Source organism: Peromyscus californicus, unplaced genomic scaffold, assembly GCF_007827085.1.
Source record: "Peromyscus californicus insignis strain IS unplaced genomic scaffold, ASM782708v3 Scaffold_19__1_contigs__length_69161282, whole genome shotgun sequence".
NCBI classification, from domain to species: domain Eukaryota; kingdom Metazoa; phylum Chordata; class Mammalia; order Rodentia; family Cricetidae; genus Peromyscus; species Peromyscus californicus.
Genome location: NW_026294491.1, coordinates 1,539,311 through 1,564,181, shown reverse-complemented (window position 1 = coordinate 1,564,181; position 24,871 = coordinate 1,539,311). Strand labels below are relative to the sequence as shown.

General features: G+C 47.8%; 1 protein-coding gene and 1 pseudogene across 4 annotated transcripts in view; both read right to left on the bottom strand.

The window, feature by feature from the left end:
* The window catches only part of LOC128114248 (H-2 class I histocompatibility antigen, Q10 alpha chain-like), a 59,110-nt gene that overhangs the window by 10,941 nt on the left and 23,298 nt on the right, over nt 1-24,871 (bottom strand). For 2 of the 4 annotated variants that reach the window (XM_052744093.1, XM_052744091.1), the window contains exons 6-8: nt 24,693-24,722; nt 24,505-24,555; nt 24,114-24,360 (exon numbers count right to left, since the gene is read on the bottom strand). The exons of 1 other annotated variant lie outside the window; for it this stretch is intronic. In XM_052744093.1, the coding sequence (XP_052600053.1) occupies nt 24,509-24,555; nt 24,693-24,722 (77 nt within the window). In that variant the 3' untranslated portion in view covers nt 24,114-24,360; nt 24,505-24,508. Of the gene's footprint in view, nt 1-24,113; nt 24,361-24,504; nt 24,556-24,692; nt 24,723-24,871 lie in introns of those variants that run through there. One more of the 4 variants, XM_052744092.1, reaches the window with a different exon arrangement.
* Nucleotides 574-3,105, bottom strand: LOC128114249 (class I histocompatibility antigen, B alpha chain-like; annotated as a pseudogene).

Here is a 24,871-nt window from a genome sequence, read left to right as displayed (position 1 = left end):
CCAGGATTCCTCTTCTAGCACTCTGGGTCTCTTTTGAGACTGCTATGGACAAAGCAGCTGACTTCCTCAGAGTCAGAAGTGAGAGAGAGAGAGAGGGTGGGGAGAGGTACAGAGAGGGAAAGAGAGAGAGACAGAGAGAGAGAGAGGGAGACAGAGAGAGACAGAGACAGAGAAAGGGGGGGGGGGGAGAGAGAGAGAGAGAGAGAGAGAGAGAGAGAGAGAGAGAGAGAGAGAGAGAGAGCGAGAGCCCTAGAGCAAGAGCCAGGCTTCCTTCATCAGGGGAGTAGAGTGATCAGGTCCTGAACACACCAGTGTGCCAGGGTCTGCCACAACCTGGGATCCGGAACCCCTCCCAAGTGTGTGTGTGTGTGTGTGTGTGTGTGTGTGTGTGTGTGTGTGTGTGTGTGTATGTATGTGTATTCCCATTCGCTATGCACACTTCTTGAAGGTGCTCAGTGAAAAAATTACCTCAGACCCTGCCACTTCCATACCTGTGTTCTTCCTCACCCACATCATGACACCAACCATGATAAAACCTAAGATCACCACAGCTCCAAGGACAGCACCAACAATGGTCCTGATGGGGATGGACTGAGGAGGCCCTGGGAGTGGAAGGGAAGAGAATGGAAGGTGAGGCTCATGGCCCCACCTATCCAGCCAGGCTCTGCCCAGGCTCTGCCCAGGGTCTGTAGGATTCAGCTTTTCCTGACCCAGCTTTGCATCCATACTTTCCTGCCCATCTCAGGTGAGGGGCTCAGGCAGGCCCTCATGATCCACATGGCATGGATATTTCAGCTCCTCTCCCAAACAAACCACCACAGCTGCCCACTTCTGGAAGGTCCCATCCCCTGCAGGTCTGGTCTCCACAAGCTCCATGTCCCATGTCTGCTCCTCCTCATCTCTCTTTCAGGTCAGGGTGATGTCAGCAGGGTAGAATCCCAGGGCCCAAGATGATGTCAGTGTGACATCATCTTGAGATCTGGGGTGATGGGTCACATGTGTCTCTGGATTTGAGGAGAAGAGTTGTAAAGTTCAGTTGTTTTGCATTCTTCCTGGGCACCTCAGCAAGGTCCATGAGACTTCTTGGATAATCTTTTCATTGTGATGTTCTAGAATCTGGTGAAAGAGCCCAGGGTCAGTGAGCTCCAGGTGCCCCATCAGGAAAAAGGGACTTCTGCTCCTGACTGAGTGGGGCTGTGTGACTCAGCATCACTGCAGTCTGACTCCAGTGACTGCCTGTGTGTCCACAAGAACTGGGTCTGAGAGAGGACATGGTGCCCAATGGGCTGCAGAATCAAGGAACTGGGGTTGTTTCAGAGATCTTCTCTCCTTCCACATTGAGACAGACTCTGAACTGTCTTGTGAAAAGGGTGAATCCTGAGAGTGACTCTCTTGTCGAGAAACTCAGGAGTGGCCAGGCATTGTGGCACATACCTTTAACCTAAACACTTAGGTGGCAGAGCCTGGTGGATCTCTGAATATGAGTCCAGACTGGTCTCCATAGAGAGTTGTAGGCTATCGAGGACTATATAGAGAGATCCTTTAAAAAAGAAGAAGGAGGAGGAGGAGGAGAAGAAGAAGGAAGAAAGAAAGAAACCCAAGAGTGCTGTTCCTCCTCCTCTTCTGAGGGCTGGAACATTATGCGGAATGCAGAGACACCTATTGTTTCCTCTCAAATCAGGAATGAGACAAGAGTATCCAGTCTCCACACTCTTTATTTGATACAGTGTTTGAAGTCTCAGCTATTACAATTAGACTAGAAAAAACATAAAAGGAATCAAAATAGGAAAGGAAGAAATCAAACTATTCCTATTCCCAGACTAATGTTTCTTTACTTAAAAGACCCTGTTCATTCTACTGGAAAACTCTTGGACCTAATAAACACTTATCATTGCAGAATACAGAATCAATATAAAAAAGTTGCTTTCATTTATACCAACAGTGTACTCTCAGGGAATGAAATTAGGGAAAACACAGCATTCAAATTTCCTGCTGTAGACTAAAGTATTTAGGAACATATCTTACCAAAGACATGTAAGAACTCCACAATGAAAACTTTAAAATAATAACACAGAAAATCATAGAAGAGAATGTGAGAGGATGGAAAGACAATCCATGCTCTTGAACTGGCAGAGTTCATATTGTGAAAATGGCCACACTACCATAATCAATCTACTGATTTAATGTAATACTATCAAAATTCTGAAATATTTCACATTTGGAAAAAATAAAGCACATGGAATCACAAAAGCCCACAAATAACCAAACATTCTTAAGGATTAAGAACACTGCCTTTAATCCCAGCACTCAGGAGGCAGAGCCAGGGGGATCTCTGTGATTTCATGGCCAGCCTGGCTTACAGAGAGAGTTCCAGGAAAGGCACCAAAGCTACACAGAGACACACTGTCTCGAAAAAACAAACAAAACAAAACAAAACAAACAACAACAACAACAACAAAAAACACTGCTGGAGGTGTTAACAATCCCAACATCAAATTATACTGCAGAGTTACAGTGGCACCTGCCCGCAGAGTGGGGTTCAGGTTCTCCAGGTATCTGTGTAGCCTTTCCATGCACTTGTCCTCCAGGTATGCCCTGTGACTCTCTGCCTCACCAGCCTGCTCCAACTCCAGCCGCCCAGGTCCTTAGCTCCTGTTCAGGGAGATGTAATCGCGGCCATCATAGGCTTATCATTCATATCCACGGAGGAGGCGGCCACATCACAGCCAGACACTACCTGGATGGTGTGAGAGCCTGGCCCCATCCCCGCGGTCAGCCCTGCTCCATGGCCAAGGCAGCCCAAAGCCTCCTCTAAACAGAATAGGAAACCAGTTCCCAGTCTGCATCTTGGGCAGAACCTCGGATCTTGGCCCAAGGAGAAGGGGTCTGTCCTAGGCGAATTGGAGCAGTCAAGACCCGCAGTCACTCAGGGTCATGGCTACGCTTGTAGTAGCCAGACAGGGCCCTCAGGGTCCCTTGGAAAATCTGCTGGGTGATCTTGACTCTCCGTGTCTCCCTCTCCCAATACTCCGACCCCTTCTCCTCCACCCACGGCGCGGAGTTTCTGCATGGCTATGGAACCGCACGAACTGAATTTCGTCCACGTAGAGGACCGGGGCACCCCGAGGCTGGGCCGGGCAGGGCAGTGTGGAAATACTCGAAGCAGCGAGTGTGAACCTGGGGACTGGGCGCAGTGAGAACCCGACCCTTCTCCTGGAACCTCAGCCAGGTGATAGGGCAGGGAGGGGAGCAGGGCATGGGGCTCAGGGACTCCTGGTGGAGAAGGGGTAGGATGGTCTAGCTGGGCAGTGGGGGAATGGTCTCCCCTGGTGCCACCTGATCCTCCTCCCCTCAGAGGCCTTTTCCCTCCCGGACCTGGCACTCACCTGCACAGATCTGTGTTTGGGACAGAGCTGTTCCCAGCTGCTGCAGGAAGGTGCTAGGGGCTACAGCCTCCATCTTGAGCGCTGGGCGCAGGTCTGAGTCTGTGAGGGCTTTATAAGCAATGCGGTCTGGTTCTCCAGGGTCGTTCTACTCAAGGGAGGTGAATATTTCCAACTTGTCTTCAGTGTCCAGGCAGGGGACCTGAGACAGGTTAAGCACTGGAGAAGTGAAGCCCTTCAGCTCTGGGCTTCTCTATCACAGACCTCGCCAGCCTGGACACTATGACTTTGTCCTGAACACAAGAACTGAAATAAAATGATTTTAATACTGTGTCCATTAGAGCTGGGGTCCCCTGACATGTGGCTTCCTCATATGGCACCTGAAAAGGGCTCAGGTTCCTGGTGACTGTCCCCAGGATTCCTCTCCTACTTGAGGCTGTTCTAGCTACAGCAGCTGGTTCCCCTAGAATCAGCCTTGGGAAGAGAGAGAGAGAGAGAGAGAGAGAGAGAGAGAGAGAGAGAGAGAGAGAGAGAGAGAGAGAGAGAGAGGGAGGGAGGGAGGGAGGGAGGGAGGGAGGGAGGGAGGGAGGGAGGGAGAGAGAGATGGAGTACAGGGGAAGGGAGTGAGCATGTCCTGAATATCTCATAGGAGGGAATTAATCTCATCCCTGGCATGGGCACAGTATAAACCACTGAAAATCAACACTACAATTTGGATTGCCTCAGATCCCCTTGAGTTAGAGTATCTTCTTTAGCTATCTTCTTTGTCCCTCAGGATTTAACTTGAAACAGTTAAATTTTGAGACAACAATTAAGATATATCAGTGTCCTATTTAGTATCAAAAACAACTTTGTAAAGAAGTTCTTTGTTTGAACTTCACTCTCTTATCCTGTATTCCTTTGGCAAACATTCCTTTGCTCAGATAATATGAGCAAAGCTGCAATGCTCAGGTTAGCTACATATTCTTGTTTTACTTTATACAAGCTGCCAACATATGTAAATGGATGAACTTCTTGGCTGAAGATACAAACCAGAACTTTGAAATACATGTTTTCAAGTCAGGACTAAAGGGAGCTCATGGAGGGGTTTCCTGAGGAGGGGTACCAGTGGCCACTGCTCAGAGAGAAAGGCTTTGAAGGAAGAGGAAGTGGGATTGAGTTTCCTAAGCAGAGGTTTGAGGCAGACTGTGGTGCACCTCAAGCTGCAGCCAGCTGGGAGCCTCTGAGCAAGACTGTCAGGGAAGGGGAAGGAATGGACATGTTTTGATTCTTTACATGGCCATCATTCAGTTTCTTTTGTTTAACATTTCTACCTGCCTAACAGCAATATTCTTATCTCTACATGAGGATCTTGGAGATGAAGCAGCCAATCCGTGGAGTCCTGGGCTTCCTGGCATGAAGATGGACCCACAAGAATAAAGATGGAAGGAGGGGATGGGGATGTGGAAAAGCAGCAGAGGTTTCCCCAACAACTAGGAACTTGGGCGGAAGCTCAGCTGATAATTTCTCCTCCAGTCCTACCTGTCAATCTCCTGACTGAGTCTGGTTATTTCTTCTGCAGGCAGGACAGTGCCTAGAGCTCTGTCTTGTCTCTGAGACTTGAAAAGGTGACACCCTAGAGCCTGGGATTGGGGCTGAGGCAAGGAGGAGAGGACTGGGTCCCAGGGTCTCTGGTACTTAGACCTCTCAGTGAGTGGTGGGCCTTTGAGAGGTTTTTATATTGACTTTCTTGACTCTTGTTGTTTATCTCAGAACAGCTGCCCCGTGGGACTGAGGGACTAGTTCTGATTTAAGAACCAATGGATAATCTTTGAACAGCAATATCTTAGTTTTTCCTGTACATATAATATGAAAAAATGGGAGCTCCACCCAGCCCTGTCCACCAGGACCCTGTCCCTGTACTGCCCCTGTTCTCTTCCATGCTCAGCTTTTCAGCATGGCTGAGGTTCCAACCAGGCACATTTACCTCCCCAATTCTGGGAAGCAGTATTCAGTAGTGCGCCTGTGTTTTTAAGGCCCTGGCTGTGCTCTCAATCCTTTCTGCTGATCCTACACACAAGGTTAGATTCTGAAAGACTAGGGGAACAGGAGAAACTCCAGGCCACAGCTCTGGAAGGAGGCAGGATCTCAGGAGACTGAAGTTCTCCTCCTGAGTGCAGGGTCTTGTTGGGACAGAGACAGGAGAACACCCCTACTGTGGTCACACTCAAAGGAGAATGAGACAGGCGCCACTCACAAGAATGACAACAGGGCTACCCCTCCACACAACTGAGAAGACAAGAAATAAACAGGAAGGATGGTTAAAAAGCTACAGCCAGGACTGAGGCCAGGCAGGCCTTACACTGCAGCCCTGGCTGCTCACAATCCTGGACACAGGACAGGGCTGGGGACACCCCTGTGTCCTGTGACCAGAGTCTGTCAGCACGTGGTTGTACTAAGTGACAAGGACAAGAGCCCAGGAGGTGAATCCAGAAGCCAGGGCAGCCGCTTTGGTCCTAGCCACACTGCAGCTTAAAGCAATGACAGAAAATTATTACAGATGCACAATAAAACAGATTCAGATGGAAAAACACCTCTGAATGGGTTACAGTGTGTTTAAAAATACATGTAGGCATGAGAGAGAAAAGAGGGTACAGAAAGTTCTTAAGAAAGAAATAGAGTAATAAAAAATACAGAAAGATGAAAAATACACAGAGAGACTGGGTACTGTTTATTATTGTGTTGTCTTTGGGATTTTTAACTATTATGGGGGCTGCTAAGTTAAACCAACATATATATTTTAAAGGTATCTTGACTTCAAAATTTGGGTCTAAGGATATGTTGCTTTGGAAAAGAAGTTCTGCTTTTGTTTCCAGAGGAGATGAGAACCTATGAATTGCTTCCAGGTTAATATGGTTTGATCAAGCAAGATCCCCTGAAAAACCTCCCATGAAAACAGACGGCCCAGATGATCCAACATTTCAGAGTGCCTCTGTTGCAGTTTCCTCTGAGCTGTACCTCCAGAAAGGCTTCAAGACTGCTGACTGAGATGATCCAGCCTCACAGACTACTCCAATCAGGACTTGACCAATTGACAAACTGAAAATTGACAAGTCCTCAATTTTCTTTGAATCCCCATAAGATAACAAGTGCCCCCAAATAGCAAGAAGTAGTCTAAAAAACTATGCCCACATTCCCCAAAAAATGGATTATAGAAGTCTGTCTTTGTTTAGAATGTTGGTTATAAATTGTTATGGATAATTGTAGTGGTATTTGCACTGCCTCCTTTGGGCTGTATATCTTAAGGAGAGTGGGCAGATGCTGCTAGCTGCTGCCAGGAGAAGCAAGATGTGAAAGTACCAGCAAGCCACGCAGTCACCTGGAAATGCAAAGATTAATAGAAATGGGTTGAGTTAAGTTGTAAGAGCTAGCTGGCAAGAAGCCTGAGCCAATGGGCCACAGAATTGGTGGTTAATATAAGCTTCTGTGTAATTATTTTATAAGTGGCTGCAGGACCACAGAACCATGGGCGGGACTGGAGAACATGGGACCGAGTGGACTGGTGGGACCAGAAAAACTTACAGCTACAGATAATGGTCAGGAAAAAAGCTAAATAAAGGAGATTAGATTCAGGACTTTTTGTTTTGAAAAGAAAAAAGGGGAAATTCTGTGGGATAATACCCTTATATAGTGTAAAGATTTGTCACGCCTATTGGTTAAATAAAACACTGATTGGCCAGTAGCCAGGCAGGAAGTGTAGGCGGGGTGACCAGACTTGGTGTCTGCCTTTCCACTTCCCAGCCAAGGAGGACCACATAGCTGAGGACCGACCACAGCAATTCACACATGGACTGAGCTCCCCCTGGCACAGCCCCATCCTCACTCAGCTCCCACAGACTCCTCCTGTCCCCCTGACACTCAGGACAGCAAACACAGATTCTGGAAGAGTTTCCTTGCTGCCATTATTTCCCCCTTTACACTTTAAGAATCCTCTGCTTTAATTTGACCTGCCAATCTCTCAGGTCAGGGCGTGAACAGCCAAGTTCACATTCAGATTTTTCATTTCACTGGAGAAGCCAGGGGTTGCAGCTCAGGGCAGCGTGGAGGTGACAGGATGGAGATGTCCCCTCCTGTCTGCTGGACCAGGAAGGTTGGCTGTGGAAGAGAGCAGGGACAGTGAAGGGACAGGTCCTGGTGAAAAGGGCTGGGTGAGGTTCCCCATTTTTTCCTATTGTATGCACAAGAAAAAAACTAAGTATTGCTGTTCAAAGACTATTCATTGGTTCTTAAGTCAGAACTAGTCCCTCAGTCCCACGGGGCAGCTGTTCTGAGATAAACAACAAGAGTCAAGAAAGTCAATATAAAGACCTCTCAAAGGCCCACCACTCACTGAGAGGTCTAAGTACCAGAGGCCCTGGGACCCAGTCCTCTCCTCCTTGCCTCAGCCCCAATCCCAGGCCCTAGGATGACACCTTTCAAGCCTCCATGTACAAGTCAGAGCTCTAGGCACTGTCCCTGCCTGCAGAAGAAATAACCAGACTCAGTCAGGAGACTGACAGGTGGGGCTGGAGGAGAAACTATCAGAAGAGCTTCCACCCAAGTTCCTCATGGACAATTCATCCCTCACATACTGATCTGGAGCAGGAGCATGGCCTCCTTTCCCACCTGTGAGAAGAAAAGCTGTGAGAGACCAGGGATGTCCTGGTCCCCAGCAAGCTTTCAAAAATGTGAGTGGGGACCAGGGTTGGGTCAGGAGGCATGGGGAAGGAGGTATGCAGGGAATGATCCAATGCCAGTTTGGAGGTCTGTCCTAGCAGGAACATTCCCCTCTAGCCTCTGACCTCTGAGAATCATGTTCCCATCACCTTCATCATCAGGGTTATGAACCTTTCCTCCATTTTCCAAGTACTTTACATAAGGTGATTGTCAACATACAGACCCAGAGATTGGCATGGGTGTACACCTAGGGGTGTGTGTGTGTGTGTGTGTGTGTGTGTGTGTGTGTGTGTGTGTGTGTTGGTTACCATTTACTATGTACTCTTTTTGAAGATGCTAAATTATAATAAGAACAACAACAAACCAAAACAAACAAACAAACAAACAAACAAACAAAAAACCAGACCTTGCCCTTCCATAACTGTGTTCTTCCTCATCCACATCATAACAACTCCAATGATAAAACCTAAGATCACCACAGCTCCAAGGCAGCACCAACAGTGGTCATGAATGGGGATGGTGGATTAAGGAGGCTCTAGGAAAGGAAGGGAAAGGAAGGGAAAGGAAGGGAAGGTGAGAGTCATGGTTAAGCTCTCTGACCTGACTCTGCCCAGGGTCTGTAGAATGTTCCAGCTATCTTAGTCCCATTTGCACCCAAAGCTCTATTTACCCCATCTCAGGGTGAAGGGCTCAGGCAGACCCTCATGCTGCACATGGCATGTGTATTTCAGCTCCTTTCCAGAAGGCACCACCACAGCTGCCCACTTTGGAAGGTTCCATCCCCTGCAGGTCTGGTCTCCATAAGCTCTATGTCTTGTGTCTGTTCCTCCTCATCCCTTTCCCAGGTCAGGGTGATGTCAGCAGGGTAGAATCCCAGGGCCCAGAACCTCAGGGTGGCAATCACCTTGAGATTTGGGGTGATGGGTCACATGTGTCTCTGAAGCATCTGAGGAGAAGAGTTGGAAAGTTCAGGCATTTTGCATTCTTCCTGGTGACTCCAGCAGTGTACTTGTGACCAACCTTGGAAGGAGAGACACCCAGAGTTTCCTCTAAAGCCAGGAAGGAGACAAAGGTCTACACTCTCCTCCATCTTATTTGATACAGTGATGATTTTATATAAGCTATCAGGATTAGATAGAAGGTAGGCATAAAGGGTCAAAACAGGAAACGAAGAAGTCACACTATTTCCAGACAACAGGATTCTTTTCTTAAAAGACCCTCCTGAGCCGGGCGGTGGTGGGTGCATGCCTTTAATCCCAGCACTCGGGAAGCAGAGGCAGGTGGATCTCTGTGAGTTCGAGGCCAGCCTGGTCTACATAGTGAGTTCCAGGACAGGCTCCAAAGTTACAGAGAAACCCTGTCTCGAAAAACAAAACAAAACCAAAAACAAACAAACAAACAAAGCAAACAAAACAAAAGACCCTCCTGAGTCCACAGGAAACTCTTGGACCTGATAAACATGTATAGTTGCCAAATACATAAATCAATATCAAAATGTGGCCTTCATTCATGTCAGCAGTGTATAATTAGAAAAAGTGATTCCAAAATGTACAACAGTCAAAGACATTTCAAAGAAACTAACCAAAGAAATGAAAGAACTCTGCAATGAAAACTTCAAGATACAGGAAATCACAGAAGAGAATGTTAGAGGATGGAAAGACAATCCATGCTCCTGGACTGGCAGAGTTAACATTATGAAAATGGCCGTACTACTGACATTAATCTCCAGATTTAATGGAAATACTATCTAAACTCTGATGTATTTCATAGCTTTAGGAAAAAAGACAAGAATCTGTACAGAATCACAAACACTCTTCATTGTTACAATCCCAACCTCAAATTATACTAGAGCTATGGTGACAAGGACAGCCTGGAACTGGCATAAAATAGACGGGAGAATCAAAGGCATAGGATAGAGATCCGGGAAACAAGATGACAAAGTAATGCAAGCTTAATTTTAGAAAAGAATGCAAATAACACATTAGAAAAAAGATTCTGCCAGGCAGTGGTGGCGCATGCCTTTAATCCCAGCACTCCAGAGGCAGAGCCAGGCAGACACTGTGAGTTCGAGGCCAGCCTGGTCTACAGAGTGAGATCCAGGACAGGCACCAAAAGTACACAAAGAAACCCGTCTCAAAAACAAAAACAAAAACAAAGACAAAGAAAAAAGATTCCATTCTACCCATGATTCCGCAACACTGTTTTTCTGCCTGAGAAGATGAATTTAGATTCTCACCTTTCACCTTGTACAAAACTAAACTTGAAACAGAGCAAAGCCCTTATTAAGTTCCAAACTTGAAACACCCAAACTTTAAAAAGACAACCTAGGGGAAACCCTTCCAGATCCTGGGGTAGACAAGAGCCTCAGACTAGGACAATATCTCAGGAACTAATAAGTCCACATATCTGCATGAAAATAAAGCCTCTTCACAGCACAGGACAGTCTGCAGAGGGACTAGAAGCTACAACAGGAGGAAACCTGTACCAGCTGCAGACAAGGACTAGAGTCCTCAATTTACAGAGAACTGCAGAAACTAAATACCAAGGAACTAGCAATGTTAACCAACTCATGGTCGAGAGAACTGAATAGACAGTTATGTTAAAAAAAGAAAAAAAATAAATGGCTACTAACTATTTTTAGTGTGTTCAGTACCTCTAGCCTTCATGAAAATGCAGATTAAATCTACTTTAGGGGGGCTGAAGAGTAGGGTCAGAACTTAAGAACACTTAATGATCTTGCAGAGGACCTAGGTTAGATGCACTGTATGTAACTCAGGTCCCAGGGAATCTGACTCCCTCTTCTGAGCCTAGGAATCTCACCAGGCACACATGTAGTGCACATGCACACGTACAGGCAAAACACTCATCCATGTAAAAGAATGAAATAAAAATGAAAACAAAAAAGTGCTTAGAGATAGCCCTTCACAGAATGGCTGTCATCAATAAATCTGACAGCAAATGTCCTCCTTCAGGGAGATGTCATTCTGGCCATCCTAGGCCTGCTGACAGTGCCCGCAGAGCAGGCGCCCATCTGGCCCCAGGTCGCAGCCACACATCCACTGCAGCAAGAGAGGTTCTGGTGAGGACATGGTGGTCAACGCCACCTTGTGGCTGCCGTGCCCCGCTGTCAGTCCGTAATCTGAATGTTCAGAAACAGAAGTTCAGTGGAATCCGATGTGAAAGTCTGCGGGGTCTTTCCTGTTTGATGGTCTGGGCAGGTGTTTGGATGAAACTTCGACCCAGTGGGTCAGGATGACCCAAGTCTATCCCAGGGGAGATTCAGGGGTCGTGTCTGTGATCACACTCAGCTTAGTCACTCTGTAGTAGCCAAGCAGTGTCTTCAGGTTCCATGTGAAGTTCTTCCCTGTATTCCTGGCTTTTTTTTCCCCCCTCCCAATACTTCAGCTCCTCCTGCTGCACTCAGGGCGCAGGCGGCTCCTTTCTCTGAGTCTCTGCCTCACTGTGGAAGTGCACGAACTGAGTAGCGCACGAACTGAGTAGTCAACGTAGCGATGAACCCGGACTTCCCGAGACCGGGCCGGGACACGGCAGTGTGGAAACACCACAGCGAGTGCGAGCCTGCGGGAGGCGAGCATGAGACCCCGACCCTCCTCCCTTGCCCAGGGTCCCAGGTGAAGGCGGGGAGACAGGAGGGATCAGGGCCAAGATATGTTGACAGGGTACTGCCCCCTCCCGGCGCCCCTGCTCCTTCCCGCAGAGTCCTTTTCCCTCCCCATGCCTTTACTGTCGCTTGGTGCTGGGTCACAACTATGGCGCTAGCCAGTAGCTGGACCAAAGCGACAGAGGGCATAGTCCTCACTCTGGCGTCTGTGATGAATGTGTACTTTGTTCCTGTTGACTGCTGGACTTGGAAACTCTGTGGCTGACGGCTTCTCTGGAAACTAGGTGTCCAACAGGAATGAGAATTGGGAGTGTTATTTGTGTGCAGTGAGAAGAACCCGACCAGGGCTGAGAGACAAAGCGATACTGTGCACATGGACAACCAGTACTGGGAACCACCCTGGGGTCTTTATTAAAGAAAATGCGGTCAGAGCCATGACATGACTTGGGACTTTAACCGGACCCATGTTGTCTGGCACTCATACCTCTTGGGTACATCGTTTCTCTGAGTCTTGGTGCAGAGTCTATGTAAATTTTAGTTCATTTAATTTATTTTTAAATTATGTTCGTGTGTTTTTGTGTGTGAGTATGTGAGTGCAGTGCCCGAGGAGGACAGATTTCCTGGAGCTGGAGTTATAGGTGATTGTGAGCGCCATGTGAGCAATGGGAACCAACCCCAGGTTCTTTGTAAGACCTGGGTATGTGTTCTTGACAGCTGAGCTCTCTCTCCAGTCTGAGAGGATTCTTTTTAATATTTGATTTATTTAATTCTTTTTAAACTTTGTTTCGTGTAATCTTAGATATTATATTCTAACTACACAAATGGTAGTTATTAGGTGGTTAATTACAAGGTGATTCTATTACTGAATGTTTCTGTTCTGCTCTAGAAGAACCACTGGCTCTGAGGCTGCAGAGAGATCTCAGCAACTGAGAGCACTTGTAGCAGCTCACAACTGCCTGTCATTCCAGTTCCATGATGTCTGACTCCCTCTTCTGGCATCCCTGGGCAGGACAGGCATGTGACAGACTTGCCTCCACGTGGGTAAAATACTCCTGTGCACATAAAATAAAAAAATTTTAAAAAAGGGGGGGCAGAGAGAGAGAGAGAGAGAGAGAGAGAGAGAGAGAGAGAGAGAGAGAGAGAGTCCATTTGAAATAAACACTATGGGGTCTATCTTCCAATGTGGTACATAATAATGGATCATTTAGGAGGCTTAATTGATTTAATTAATTAATTCAAATAATTAATATTAATTAATTGTTTGAAACAGGCTCTTGGAGTGTAGCCTGAGCTGGTCTCAAATTGATGTTCCTCCTGGGAAAGGAGAAAACCAAGCAGGGTCAAAGGGCATACGTCTAGTAGAGGAACAGGGGAAAGAGGCACCTTGAAAAGAAGACAGGATGGAGGGTGCGGTGGGGGTCTGTAATCACCCAGAACACAAATCTCCTGTCTGTGAGAGAGGCTCCAGTTTAGGTTATTGAGGTGGGATTAGGTGTGGCATCATTCCACAAGCTGTAATCAACCTGCCCACGTGGTTCTTAGGCCCTTGGAACTGGTTGTAGCAAGAATGTGGAAGAGTTAGGAACTTTGGGATGGAAAAGCCCCAGAGAGCTGCAGGCAGAGCTTAGTGGGGAGTTGCAGTGGGGATTTGGAAACCAGAATACCCAGAGCAATACAGACAGTGGAGGTAATTTACCTACTAACCATCTCTTCAGCCCTGACTCCCGACAAAAACAAACAAAACAAAAGAACAAAGTCTGCCGGGTCTTTCCTGTTTGATGGTCTGGGCAGGTGTTTGGATGAAACTTCGACCCAGCCCGGTCAGGATGACCCAAGACTGTCCGGGGGAGATTCAAGTGGCCGTGGTCACTCACCATTGACACTCTGATTGTAGTAGCCAAGCGGGGTTTTCAGGTTCCATCTGAAGTTCTTCCCTATGTTCCTGGCTTTTTGTGTCCCCGCTCTCAATAATCCGCCCCCTCCTGCTCTACAAACAGCGCTGGCAGCTCCATTCTTGGAGTCTCTGCATAGCTGTTGAACTGAGTGTCATTTGCTTAGCATCGAGGTTCCCTGAGGCTGGGCCGGGACATGGCTGTGTGGAAATACCGCAGCGAGTGCGAGCCTGCGGGAGGCGAACCGGTGAGACCCCGACTCTCCTCTCGGGCCCAGGGTCCCAGGTGAAGGCGGGGAGACAGGAGGGATCAGAGCCGCTAAGATAAGCTGACAGGGTACTGTCCCCTCCAGGCACCCTGCTCCTTCCTTTTCCCTCCCCATGCCTTTACTCTCAGCTCGGTTCTGGGTCAGAACTATGGCGCTAGCCAGCAGCTGGACCAAAGCGACAGAGGGCATAGTCCTCACTCTGGCGTCTGTGATGAATGTGTACTTTGTTCCTGTTGACTGCTGGACTTGGAAACTCTGTGGCTGACGGCTTCTCCGGAAACTAGGTGTCCAACAGGAATGAGAATTGTGAGTGCGTCATCGGTGTCCACAGAGAAGAACCGGATTAGGGCTGAGAGACCAAGTGATATTGTGCATATGGACACACACCTGTGCAGGGAACCAACCCGGCGTCTTTATTAAAGAAAATGCGGTCAGAGCCATGACATGACTTGGGACTTTAACCGGACCCATGTTGTCTGGCACTCATGCCTCTTGGGTACATCGTTTCTCTGAGTCTTGGTGCAGAGTCTATGTAAGTTTTAGTTCATTTAATTTATTTTAAAATTATGTTCGTGTGTTTTTGTGTGTGAGTATGTGAGTGCAGTGCCCGAGGAGGACAGATTTCCTGGAGCTGGAGTTATAGGTGATTGTGAGCGCCATGTGAGCAATGGGAACCAACCCCAGGTTCTTTGTAAGACCTGGGTATGTGTTCTTGACAACTGAGCTCTCTCTCCAGTCTGTGGGAGGATTTGAAAGGCCCAAGCAGATGTCATAACAGGCTGCTCAGTCTTCTCTTAGAGGTCAGGCCTCAATTTCAGTTTCCTGAGACTTGAGCAAGCAGTTTCTGGGATGATCATAAACAAAAGACATAGTCCTTGCAGTAGCTCCCTTTCTACACGTACTCTGACTGCTCAAGATTTAGCCAGTTGTTTACTGTCTGGGACCCCTCACCAACTTAGAGCTACAAGCATGGGTCAATGTGAAAGTTCGAGGCCAGCCAGCCCCCATAGCAGCTCAAAGAGAGGGCCTGGGATTTGTCCAGGCCTGCCCAAAAATGATAACTGTAACCCCCAACCAGTAAATTCAAGGTTACATACCCTTACCCAATCATATGACACCAAGGCTTGTACCACCCTGCGTGTGGTTTTTCTCTTTAAAAACCCCTCACCTGAGAGCTCAGGTCCGTCCTCCTTCACCTCTAGCCAGTGTGTTGGACTCGGACAAAGCCCAAGCTTCCTTGTTATCAATAAACAAGTGTTTATTGTGTTTTGCATCAGATATTGGCTCTGTGGTGGTCTTTCTTGGGGGTCTCGCAACACGGTCACAACAGATTCTTTTTAATACTTTGTTTCATGTAATCTTAGATATTATACTCTAACTACCAAAATGGTAGTTATTAGGTGGTTAATTACAAGGTGATTCTATCATTGAATATTTCTGTTCTGCTCCATGAAAACCACAAGCTCTGAGACTGCAGAGAGATCTCAGCAACTGAGAGCACTTGTAGCAGCTCACAACTGCCTGTCATTCTAGTTCCAGGATGTCTGACTCACTCTTCTGGCATCCCTGGGCAGGACAGGCATGTGACAGACTTGCCTCCACATGGGTAAAATACTTCTGTGTACATAAAATAAAAAAATTTAAAAAACAGGCTGTGGGGGGGGGGGGGAGAGAGAGAGAGAGAGAGAGAGAGAGAGAGAGAGAGAGAGAGAGAGAGAGAGAGAGAGAAAGAGAGATGTCGCGTCCGCCTCGACCAGCAAGGAAGATGCAACACCAGGCTCTTCTCCAAGCAGTTTATTCAGGAACCTTGAGACAATCTTCTGACCCCGAGGAAAGCCATCTTCTCCCCCCCCCCCCCCCCGAAAGCCAGCCCACGCCCTTTATAGCCACTGGGCAACCAACCTCGTAGTGCCACGTGGACAATGCCGATAGGGTCAGACATACGCAAGCAAGCCAGATTCCACGCCCAAGCCAAATAAGGAGTTGTTTATCCCAGAGAACACCTGCCATTGGGAAGGCAGAAGCCAGATGCCAGCGCCATCTTTGAGGCGCGGCCATGCACGGCTCTCTACAGTTCCCCCTTTATTGTTTTAAGCAGCAGGCAAGAGCAGAGGTCTAATCTCTGCCAAAATACAACTTGGACATTGTACTGGTGTTAGTCCAGGTGTTATCCATCCAGAGAACACTTGACCCGTCTGATACCCTTTTTTGCAGAGGTGGGAATTAGGGTATCAACCCACATGCAATTAGACTTGCTCTTCTTGGGTTTTGCAATACAGCTAGACCCAAGTGCAGTGCACTAGCCTCGCATCCTGCGCGATAAAGCTTTTAATGCAGCCAGCCAGGCCTGGGGAGACTGTCCAGCCTCTATGGCTGTAAAGGCTTGGATAATCATGGCTGCATTGCGCTGCTGAGAAACCCTTAAACGAACAATGCACCACAGGCACATCAGGGAGACAAGTACCAGTAGGCCTGCCAGGGCACCTAATCCCACCCACTCCTTTAAAAAGGTGATAGAATTTCGCAGCCAAGACATCATTTCCGCAGCGGAGGCCAGGTGAACACGGGTGGAGTTGACTGCAATGATCTCATTGCGCAGGATCTGGGTCAGGTTATCAAACTCCACCGACCAGGTTCCGCTCGTGAGTCGATCCTCAGCTGCTCCCGCTGGCACGCTTGTCAGAATCAGGGCTATCAGGATCAGGCACATCAGCTTCCGGGGTGTCATCACGTCTCTCCGTCTGAGGGGCCCATCGCACCAATCGTTCAGGTACCCAGATAGGGTCTAGCTGGTCCTGTGGGAAAACACAAACAGAACCTCGTGCCCATGTCAGCACAGGATCGGGGCCATGCCAGCTACCCGTGAGGATATCTTTCCACTTCACCATGCCCTTCATAGGGCTGTGTGGATTATGATGCCTATCTGCTGATGAACTTCCCGAGGCATCCAAATTCAAAAATTTAAGGTGAATAATGCCAGAGAGAGTCTTTCTCTTGGGGTTCGGTCACGGCCTATTCCCCCTTTTTGTTTTTGAAGAATTTCTTTAAGGGACCAATGCGCACGCTCCACAATGCCTTGGCCTTGAGGATTATAAGGGAGACCGTGCGTTAACTGCACATCCATGCACTGACAGAAGGAATTAAATTTCTGTCCTGTGTACGCCGGCCCATTATCAGTCTTTAATTGCTGAGGTTTTCCCCATGCTGCCCAGGCTTCCAGACAGTGGGAAATGACATTCAGTGCTTTCTCCCCACTCATAGGTGAGGCATGTATAATCCCTGAACAAGTATCCATAGAGACATGCACGTATTTGAGGCGCCCAAAGTCAGGGATATGTGTAACATCCATTTGCCAAACTTTTCGCGCATCCGCACGGGAAAGGAAAAATTTAGCCTGCAACGTGCGTGCATTCACATGGAATTCTTTATGAAAATCAGAGGCTCGCTGTATAGCTGAAGCCATAAACATCCACACTTGTCGGGTACACTGATCTACTGTGTCATCGCCTTTAGCTAAAGGACCAGGCAATCTTGTATGAGCATGTATGTGCTGAACGAAGAATGGATGTAGAGTTTGAGAGGAGACTTGCACTGGCCACCCACGGGGCCAGTCTTTACGGGCAATGATGCTCCGATCTGCACCAATGTCCAGGTGTCCCGTTATCTTGGTACCATTAGTAGTTAATTGCAAGGTGGGTCTTTGATTTAAATCAAGGGACAGAAAAGTTAAATCTGTCCCCATGGATTCGAAGCCTTTATTTCCTCTGTTTCGATCAGCGGCTGGATAGGACTCATGTAAACTGGGTAATAAAACTAGTTGTGCAATCCTATCACCTGGTGAAATGGCAGTAATTCCTTTTGGAGACTCAACCATAATTTTCACGATCCCAGTATAATCAGGATCAATCACTCCTGGGTGTACTTTAAGACCTCTTATGGTGGTGGAGGATCTTCCTATCAATAAACCCACCGTGCCCGGCTTCAAAGGGCCTTTAAAATCAGACTCCACTAATTGTACTCCCATCTGCGGAGTCAGTACGAGTCTGGTGGTGGCACGGAGGTACAACCCTGCCGAGCTTGTAGTGGCTCTCCGAGGTTCCTCGGATGACGGAGGGTTGGCCACTGCTCTGGGTTCCTGCCTTGCTCCTGATTCTCCACTGCCCCATATTTTTGCGGGCCCTGAGGCCGAGGGCCCCGCTGTCCATTTTTTGAAAGATTGCCTGTTGTTATAGGCTGACCATTTATGTCCTTGACTGACCTACACTCATTCGCCCAATGCTTCCCCTTTTTACACCTAGGACAAAGTCCAGGCTGTGTAGGGCGTTGGCTCTTCCTTATTCCTTGGTTACCTCCTCCTTGAGGGCAGCTATGTTTGAGATGGCCCATTTTTCCACACCGAAAACATGCCCCAGTGTTCCCTCCTTTCTTGTTACTAAATTGTATAACTGCAGCCGCAAGGCCTGCGTTAGTTAGAGGTCCCCCTAATTCTCTGCACACTTTCATCCATACTTCTAGACCTTTGTTCTTATAAGGGGTGATCGCAGCCTTGCATTCTTTGGTACATTGTTCATAAACTAGCTGCTTTATAAGCGGCATTGCAGCATCTGGGTCCCCAAAGATTCTGCCTGCAGCCTCGACCATGCGGGCCACAAAATCTGAAAAAGGTTCCATAGGTCCCTGAAGGATCTTAGTAAGGTTGCTGCTCACTTCCCCTTTATTAGGTAGGGACTTCCATGCCCTTGTTGCTAGTTGATTTATCTGGTCATAAACCTGCTGTGGATATCCATTTTGTTGATTGGCAAATCGGCCTTGTCCCAGAAGCATGTCTACATCCCAAGCTGCTTGACCTCCACCTGCAGCCCTGTTAATCGCAGCTTGCTCACTGGCAAATTCTATCAAAAATGCCTTCCAGGAGGCAGAGCCAGGTGGATCTCTGTGAGTTCGAGGCCAGCCTGGGCTACCAAGTGAGTTCCAGGAAAAGGCGCAAAGCTACACAGAGAAACCCTGTCTCGAAAAACCAAAAAAAAAAAAAAAATGCCTTCCAGTCTAAATACTGTCCTGCGCTGAGACATGCTCGAGCAAGATTCATCCAATCGGATGGAGTCATGCAAAATCTGTGCAGAGCCTCTACTTGAGCAACAGTATATGAGGCTGTGATGCCATAAGTCCGGACAGATTCCGCTAGAGACTTGATGACCTTAAAATCCAAAGGTTCATGGTATCTCTGTTGAGTCTGGGCATTGAGAAACACTGGGCAAGCTAGCTACATTTCAGTTCTAACCTGTCTCCAAACCTCTGGGTTAAAAGAATTCCCCATGGAGACAACTCTAGACATGGAGGCAGATTCCAGATACGGTGGAGGAGCTGAGGGAGCGGCTCCACACTCAGACTCACATCCTTTAATTCTTTCTCTTTCTCCTTTATTTCTACACCTTTTCTTTCTTATTCTCACACTCTGCAAGGTTTCACATAATGACTCTACATCATCAGAATCAGGGGAAGAGATAGGGGACTCGGAACACTCTAGGTCCGAAAGGTCAAGATATAACCTTGTTTTTTCTTTCCCCTTTTTTGTTTTACTTCTGGTAGACGCTGCTTTAGCAGACATGGCCTTTTCTGATCTTTCCTCCTGCAACATTTCTAAGGCTGCCTGCCTATTCTCTACTGCATCGCTGCAGCGCTGGTCTTCGAGACACCCTCTCACTAATTTCCAAACTGGTCTAACCCCATGTTTAAGCATCCCTTGTTCTGCAGCGAAGTCTAGATCACGGCCCAACTTTTCCCAGGAAGCTACCGTGAGGCTTCCGGAAACTGCAAACCAGGGTGCCACGACATCACATTCCTCTAGAAATCTTTCAAAAGTACTCTTCTTAATCTCTAATTTCTTTGAAAGGAGCAGCTCGTTAAGAGCCAGAAAAGTTGGGTGCGAAGAAGTTGCGCCCATGATACTAGCAGCACTTTTGCCTTCACCTGCTTTCACTTTCTTTAATTTTCCCGTCCACTTTTGTTGCGGCTCTACGTTTTCCCGCTTTTGTCGCGGATCCCCACCTTACCTGGGGACTTACCAGTGCACTGCCCTGACTGGGAAGAGTTCTGAGCCTTAAAGGTTCCCCGTACAGCCACAACTTGTCGTGTCCGCCTCGACCAGCAAGGAAGACGCAACACCAGGCTCTTCTCCAAGCACTTTATTCAGGAACCTTGAGACAATCTTCTGACCCCGAGGAAAGCCATCTTCTCCCCCCCCCCAAAGCCAGCCCACACCCTTTATAGCCACTGGGCAACCAACCCTGTAGTGCCACGTGGACAATGCCGATAGGGTCAGACATACGCAAGCAAGCCAGATTCCACGCCCAAGCCAAATAAGGAGTTGTTTATCCCAGAGAACACCTGCCATTGGGAAGGCAGAAGCCAGATGCTGGCACCATCTTTGAGGCGCGGCCGTGCACGGCTCTCTACAGAGAGAGAGAGAGAGAGAGAGAGAGAGAGAGAGAGAGAGAGAGAGAGAGCTTTTGAAACAAACACTATGGGGTCTATCTTCCAATATGGTCTGTAATAATGGATCATTAAGGAGGCTTAATCTATCTAATTAATTAATAATTAATGTTTGAAACAGGCTCTTGGACTGTAGCCTGAGCTGGTCTCAAATTGATGTTCCTCCTGGGAAAGGAGAAAACCTAGCAGGGTCAAAGGGCATACGTCTAGTAGAGGAACAGGGGAAAGAGGCACCTTGAAAAGAAGACAGGATGGAGGGTGGGGTGAGGTCTGTAACCAACTAGGACACAAATCTCCTGTCTGTGAGAGAGGTTCCAGATTAGGTTATTGAGGTGGGAATAGGTGTGGCATCATTCCACAAGCTGTGGTCAGAGGAGAAAGAGCAAGCTGGGCAAAGAACTCAACCCCCTGAGTTCCTGATGGTAACTGCAATGTACAGGCCACCTCCTGTACCTACCACCATGCTGTCCCCTCCCTGGTAGGCTGTATCTCCTGGGACTGGACAAAATCAGCCTTTCCTATCTTAAGTCTTCTTGTTGGGTATCTGCTCACAGCAATGAGAAAACTAGCAATGCAGACATTTAATACTTGGAATGGATTCAGTGCTGTGATCAACCTGCCCACGTGGTTCTTAGGCCCTTGGAACTGGTTGTAGAAGAATGTGGAGGAATTAAGAACTTGGGCTGGAAAAGCCCTAGAGAGCTGCAGGCAGATGTTAGTGCGGAGTTGCAGTGGGGATTTGGAAACCAGAATGCCCAGAGCAATACAGACAGTGGAGGTAATTTACCTACTAACCATCTCTTCAGCCCTGACCCCTGAGAAAAACAAATAAACAAACAGAAACAAAAGAAAAAGTTGATAGGTTTCTAAATTTCTGCAGATTTCCCAAGGAGGTTTAAAGGCTCAGAAAAGACGTTTTCCCAATGAATAAATGCTGGTGGGCTGCAGAGGTGGCTCAGTAGCTAAGATCACTTACTGCTCTTGCAGAGGACCTGGGCTTGGTTCCTAGTTCCCACATGGTGGGTCATAACCAGCACTTCATTTTCAAGGACTCAGACACCTCCTCTGCACTCCACAGGCCCAGCACATACAGAGTGCACATACATATGTACAGGCAAAACAATGATACACATAAAACAAAAATGCATCTTTTAAAAAAGCTAATGTGATAGGTTCTTGCTCAACTTTGAGAAAATGTTTGCTAATACATATATCAGGTCCATATCCAAGAAGGAATCTATGTCATTTAGCATCTTCTTTTTCTGCCTGGCAATGGACCCAGGACCTCACAAATGGTAGGCAAGTGCTCTGCTCATGGTAGGCAAAGTTCACCCCATCCTATCCCTGTCATTCATTCTTTAAAGTAAATATGCTATTTCATAGAAGAGGCTACTTCAGTTCATACAAATTGTTTTCCTCTAACAGGGGTGGTGTTTTTGAATGTTGCATGAGTGCTGTCTGTGGACTTGCCACCTGTGACGCTTGGATGTTTCTGATAAGATGCTTAAGAATACTCCATAAGGCAAAACTGAAGAAGGTGGGTCTCTCTGCTGGAAGGGCTGGGGTTGAGGAAGGCAGCATTTGACACACAGCTCGGTGGTCCAGCCTGCCTTGGGTTTTCAGGACTCGGGCAAAGCTGACCCGACAAGAAGAACTGCACAGGGCTCTGGTTACACTGCAGGATGCACTAGTGGGCAGGATTCACAGTGGACGGGCAGCACTGGGGACCTGACCAGTCTGCATCTCCATGCCAACCACGTACACATGCTCATAGAGCATCTGAAGGAGGTGCCAGGAAGGACACTCAAGACCCAGTCAGGGGAACTAGGAAACATGTGGCTGGATCTGTGCGGATCGGTGGTGTCAGGAGAGAAAACAGAATACATAAAAACGGTTCATGGTGGACGGTTTATGAAGGTCTAAGGCTGAGCAGCCAATTTTACAGATGGAGGAACACAGGAAGTAGGAGTGATGCCCCTGGTGCCCTCTACATCACAACCTGAGGACCTAATAGGGTGTGACAGGGAGCAATGTTATCTTCTGTACTACAAAGATTCACTTATACAGCCCATTGGAGAATCTGTATGAACATGGTACAAAAGGCTTAGCACATAAATACTGCTAATCATTTGTTTGGTCTGCATTAACCACTCCAGGCCACAGGTTCCTGGTGGAGTACAAGGTTGGTACCCACAGACTCTAACTAGACTCAGCATTTCAAGAAGTGTGGCCTGAGCTCAGACACCCAGAGAATGAGGGACCAGTGTAAGGGATGAGGAGAGGCTCAGACATGGGCTTTAAGACCATTGTGAAGGAGGTGCAGGAAGAACACTCAGGGCTCAGTCAGGGGAACTAGGAATCAGTGCTGGATGCACACAGGGCAGGAGTACCAAGAGAAAAATGATTAAAAACAACAACAACAACAACAACAACAACAACAAACCCCTGATGACAGTGGAGGCTTTAGGGCTGAGGAGCAAATCACAGAGAGGGAGACAGGGAGGTGAAGCAGAGGCTCCCACATTGCTCGTGGTACAACATGGGGTGTGTGATACGTAAGTTCTCCTATGATGGGAGGGCCATACAGTGTGACTGGAGACCCAGGTTGAATAGTGGACATTGTCTTACACCACAGATGTGCAGGTATGTTTGAATACCTGGTCTGAAGTTGGTGGTACTCTTTGAGGTGAGGAGGAGAGGCCACGTTAGAAGAGGTGTATCACTGGGGCACTGTTGGAGCCCATGTAGGTTTCCTAGTGGCTGTACCCAGCAGGACTGCATGAGAGGTTGATTGGACCTCTGGCCTGAGTCTCAGGTGTTTGTAAGGGTCTATACTGACTGTAACTAGCAAGGGGGAGGTCTTTTGCTCCACCCCTTGGCATTGTTATAAATAGACCTTTGGAATAAAGTTCTGGGCCAGTGGATAAGGATCCAGGCCCATTCAGGTCTATCCTGAGTTTCTCCGTTTCTCTCCCCTCTATTTCTAACTAAGTCTCTTATCCCTCATTCCTCAAGAGTCCCTGGGGTAAATAATGGTGGGGCTGGTCTGTCACAGGGCAGACTTCAAGGTTTCAAAAGCCCACTGGGGCACTTTTAGTTGGCATTCCCTGTCTCATGCTTGTGGATCAGGATGTGAGCTCTCAGTTTCTGCTGGAGCACCATGCCTGATTGCCTGCTGCCCTGTGCCCTGCCATGATGGTCGTGGACTCTAACCAAGCCCCCTGTAAACTCTTTCTTCTATAAGTTGCCTTGGCCATGGTATCTTATCACAACAACAGAAAAGACACCAAGACAGTTAGTTAACACCAAACAACGTAAACTGCTAGGAGGCTGTGAGGAAATCACAGATGCCAAAAGTCACTTGCCCATCCCAGTCTTTTTATTTTCTTTAAAAGATTGGTATTTTATTTATTTATTTATTTATTTTTGGTTTTTCGAGACAGGGTTTCTCTGTGTAGCTTTGCGTCTTTTCCTGGAACTCACTTGGTAGCCCAGGCTGGCCTCGAACTCACAGAGATCCGCCTGGCTCTGCCTCCCCAGTGCTGGGCCACCACCGCCCGGCCCTCTCCCCTTTTTTAAGGAAAACCATTTTCATGAGAAGAATGGTGGCTGATAGTGTGGTCTCCCTGCAATAATGAAAGTGTGTCACAACTCAGCACACAAACATCTGTGCAATGGTCACTGTCACCGCAGGACGCTGCTGCACTACATTGATGGAAACTGTGTTTCCATTTGGCACAGACAGACACAGCAGGAAAGGCCCAGCGAGGAATCAGATTTTTATTTTCAGTGGGAAGTCAGGAGCTGCAATTCTGTAGCAGAGAACAGGCAGGATGGAGGTGTTCTGTTGGGAACAGGAAGGTTGGTGCCTGAAAGGTCAGCATCCTGGTAAGCAGGGGTGGACTCCCAAGATCTTCATTGTCCTCACAGGAGAAGAAACACCTTCAGACGTTTGGTTCTTCCTGAGTCAGAACTTGTTCCTCAGTCCCTCGAGGCAGTTGTCTGAAGCTATAGAACAAGATTCGTGAATAGTCAGTATAAAGATGTCTTGGAGTCCCACCATGACTCATTAAAATGTCTAAATCTGAGAAACCCTGGGACCCAGCCCTGTCCCTTTGCCTCAGCCCCAATCCCAAGCCCCCAGGGTGTCACCTTTTCAAGCCTCCAGAGACAAGTTGGAGCTCTGGGCACTGTCTCTGCCTGCTGAAGAAGAAATAACAAGGCACTATCAGGAGACTGAGAGGATATGGGTGGAGGAGGAATTATGGGCTGGCTGGACTCCCCACCAGCTCCAGCTCCACCCCAAGAGCCTCATGGACAATCCTGTTCTCCACACTTACCTGGAGCTGGAGCATAGTCTCCTTTTCCACCTGTGAGAAGAAAAGCTGTGAAAGACCAGGGAAGACCCTGATCCTAGGAAGTTTGCAGAACTCTGACAACAGATCCAGGCTAGTGACAGTAGCAATTGGGGGTGTGGATGTTTCCCATTAATGAGGCAGAGCACACTTTTAAAAGGGGC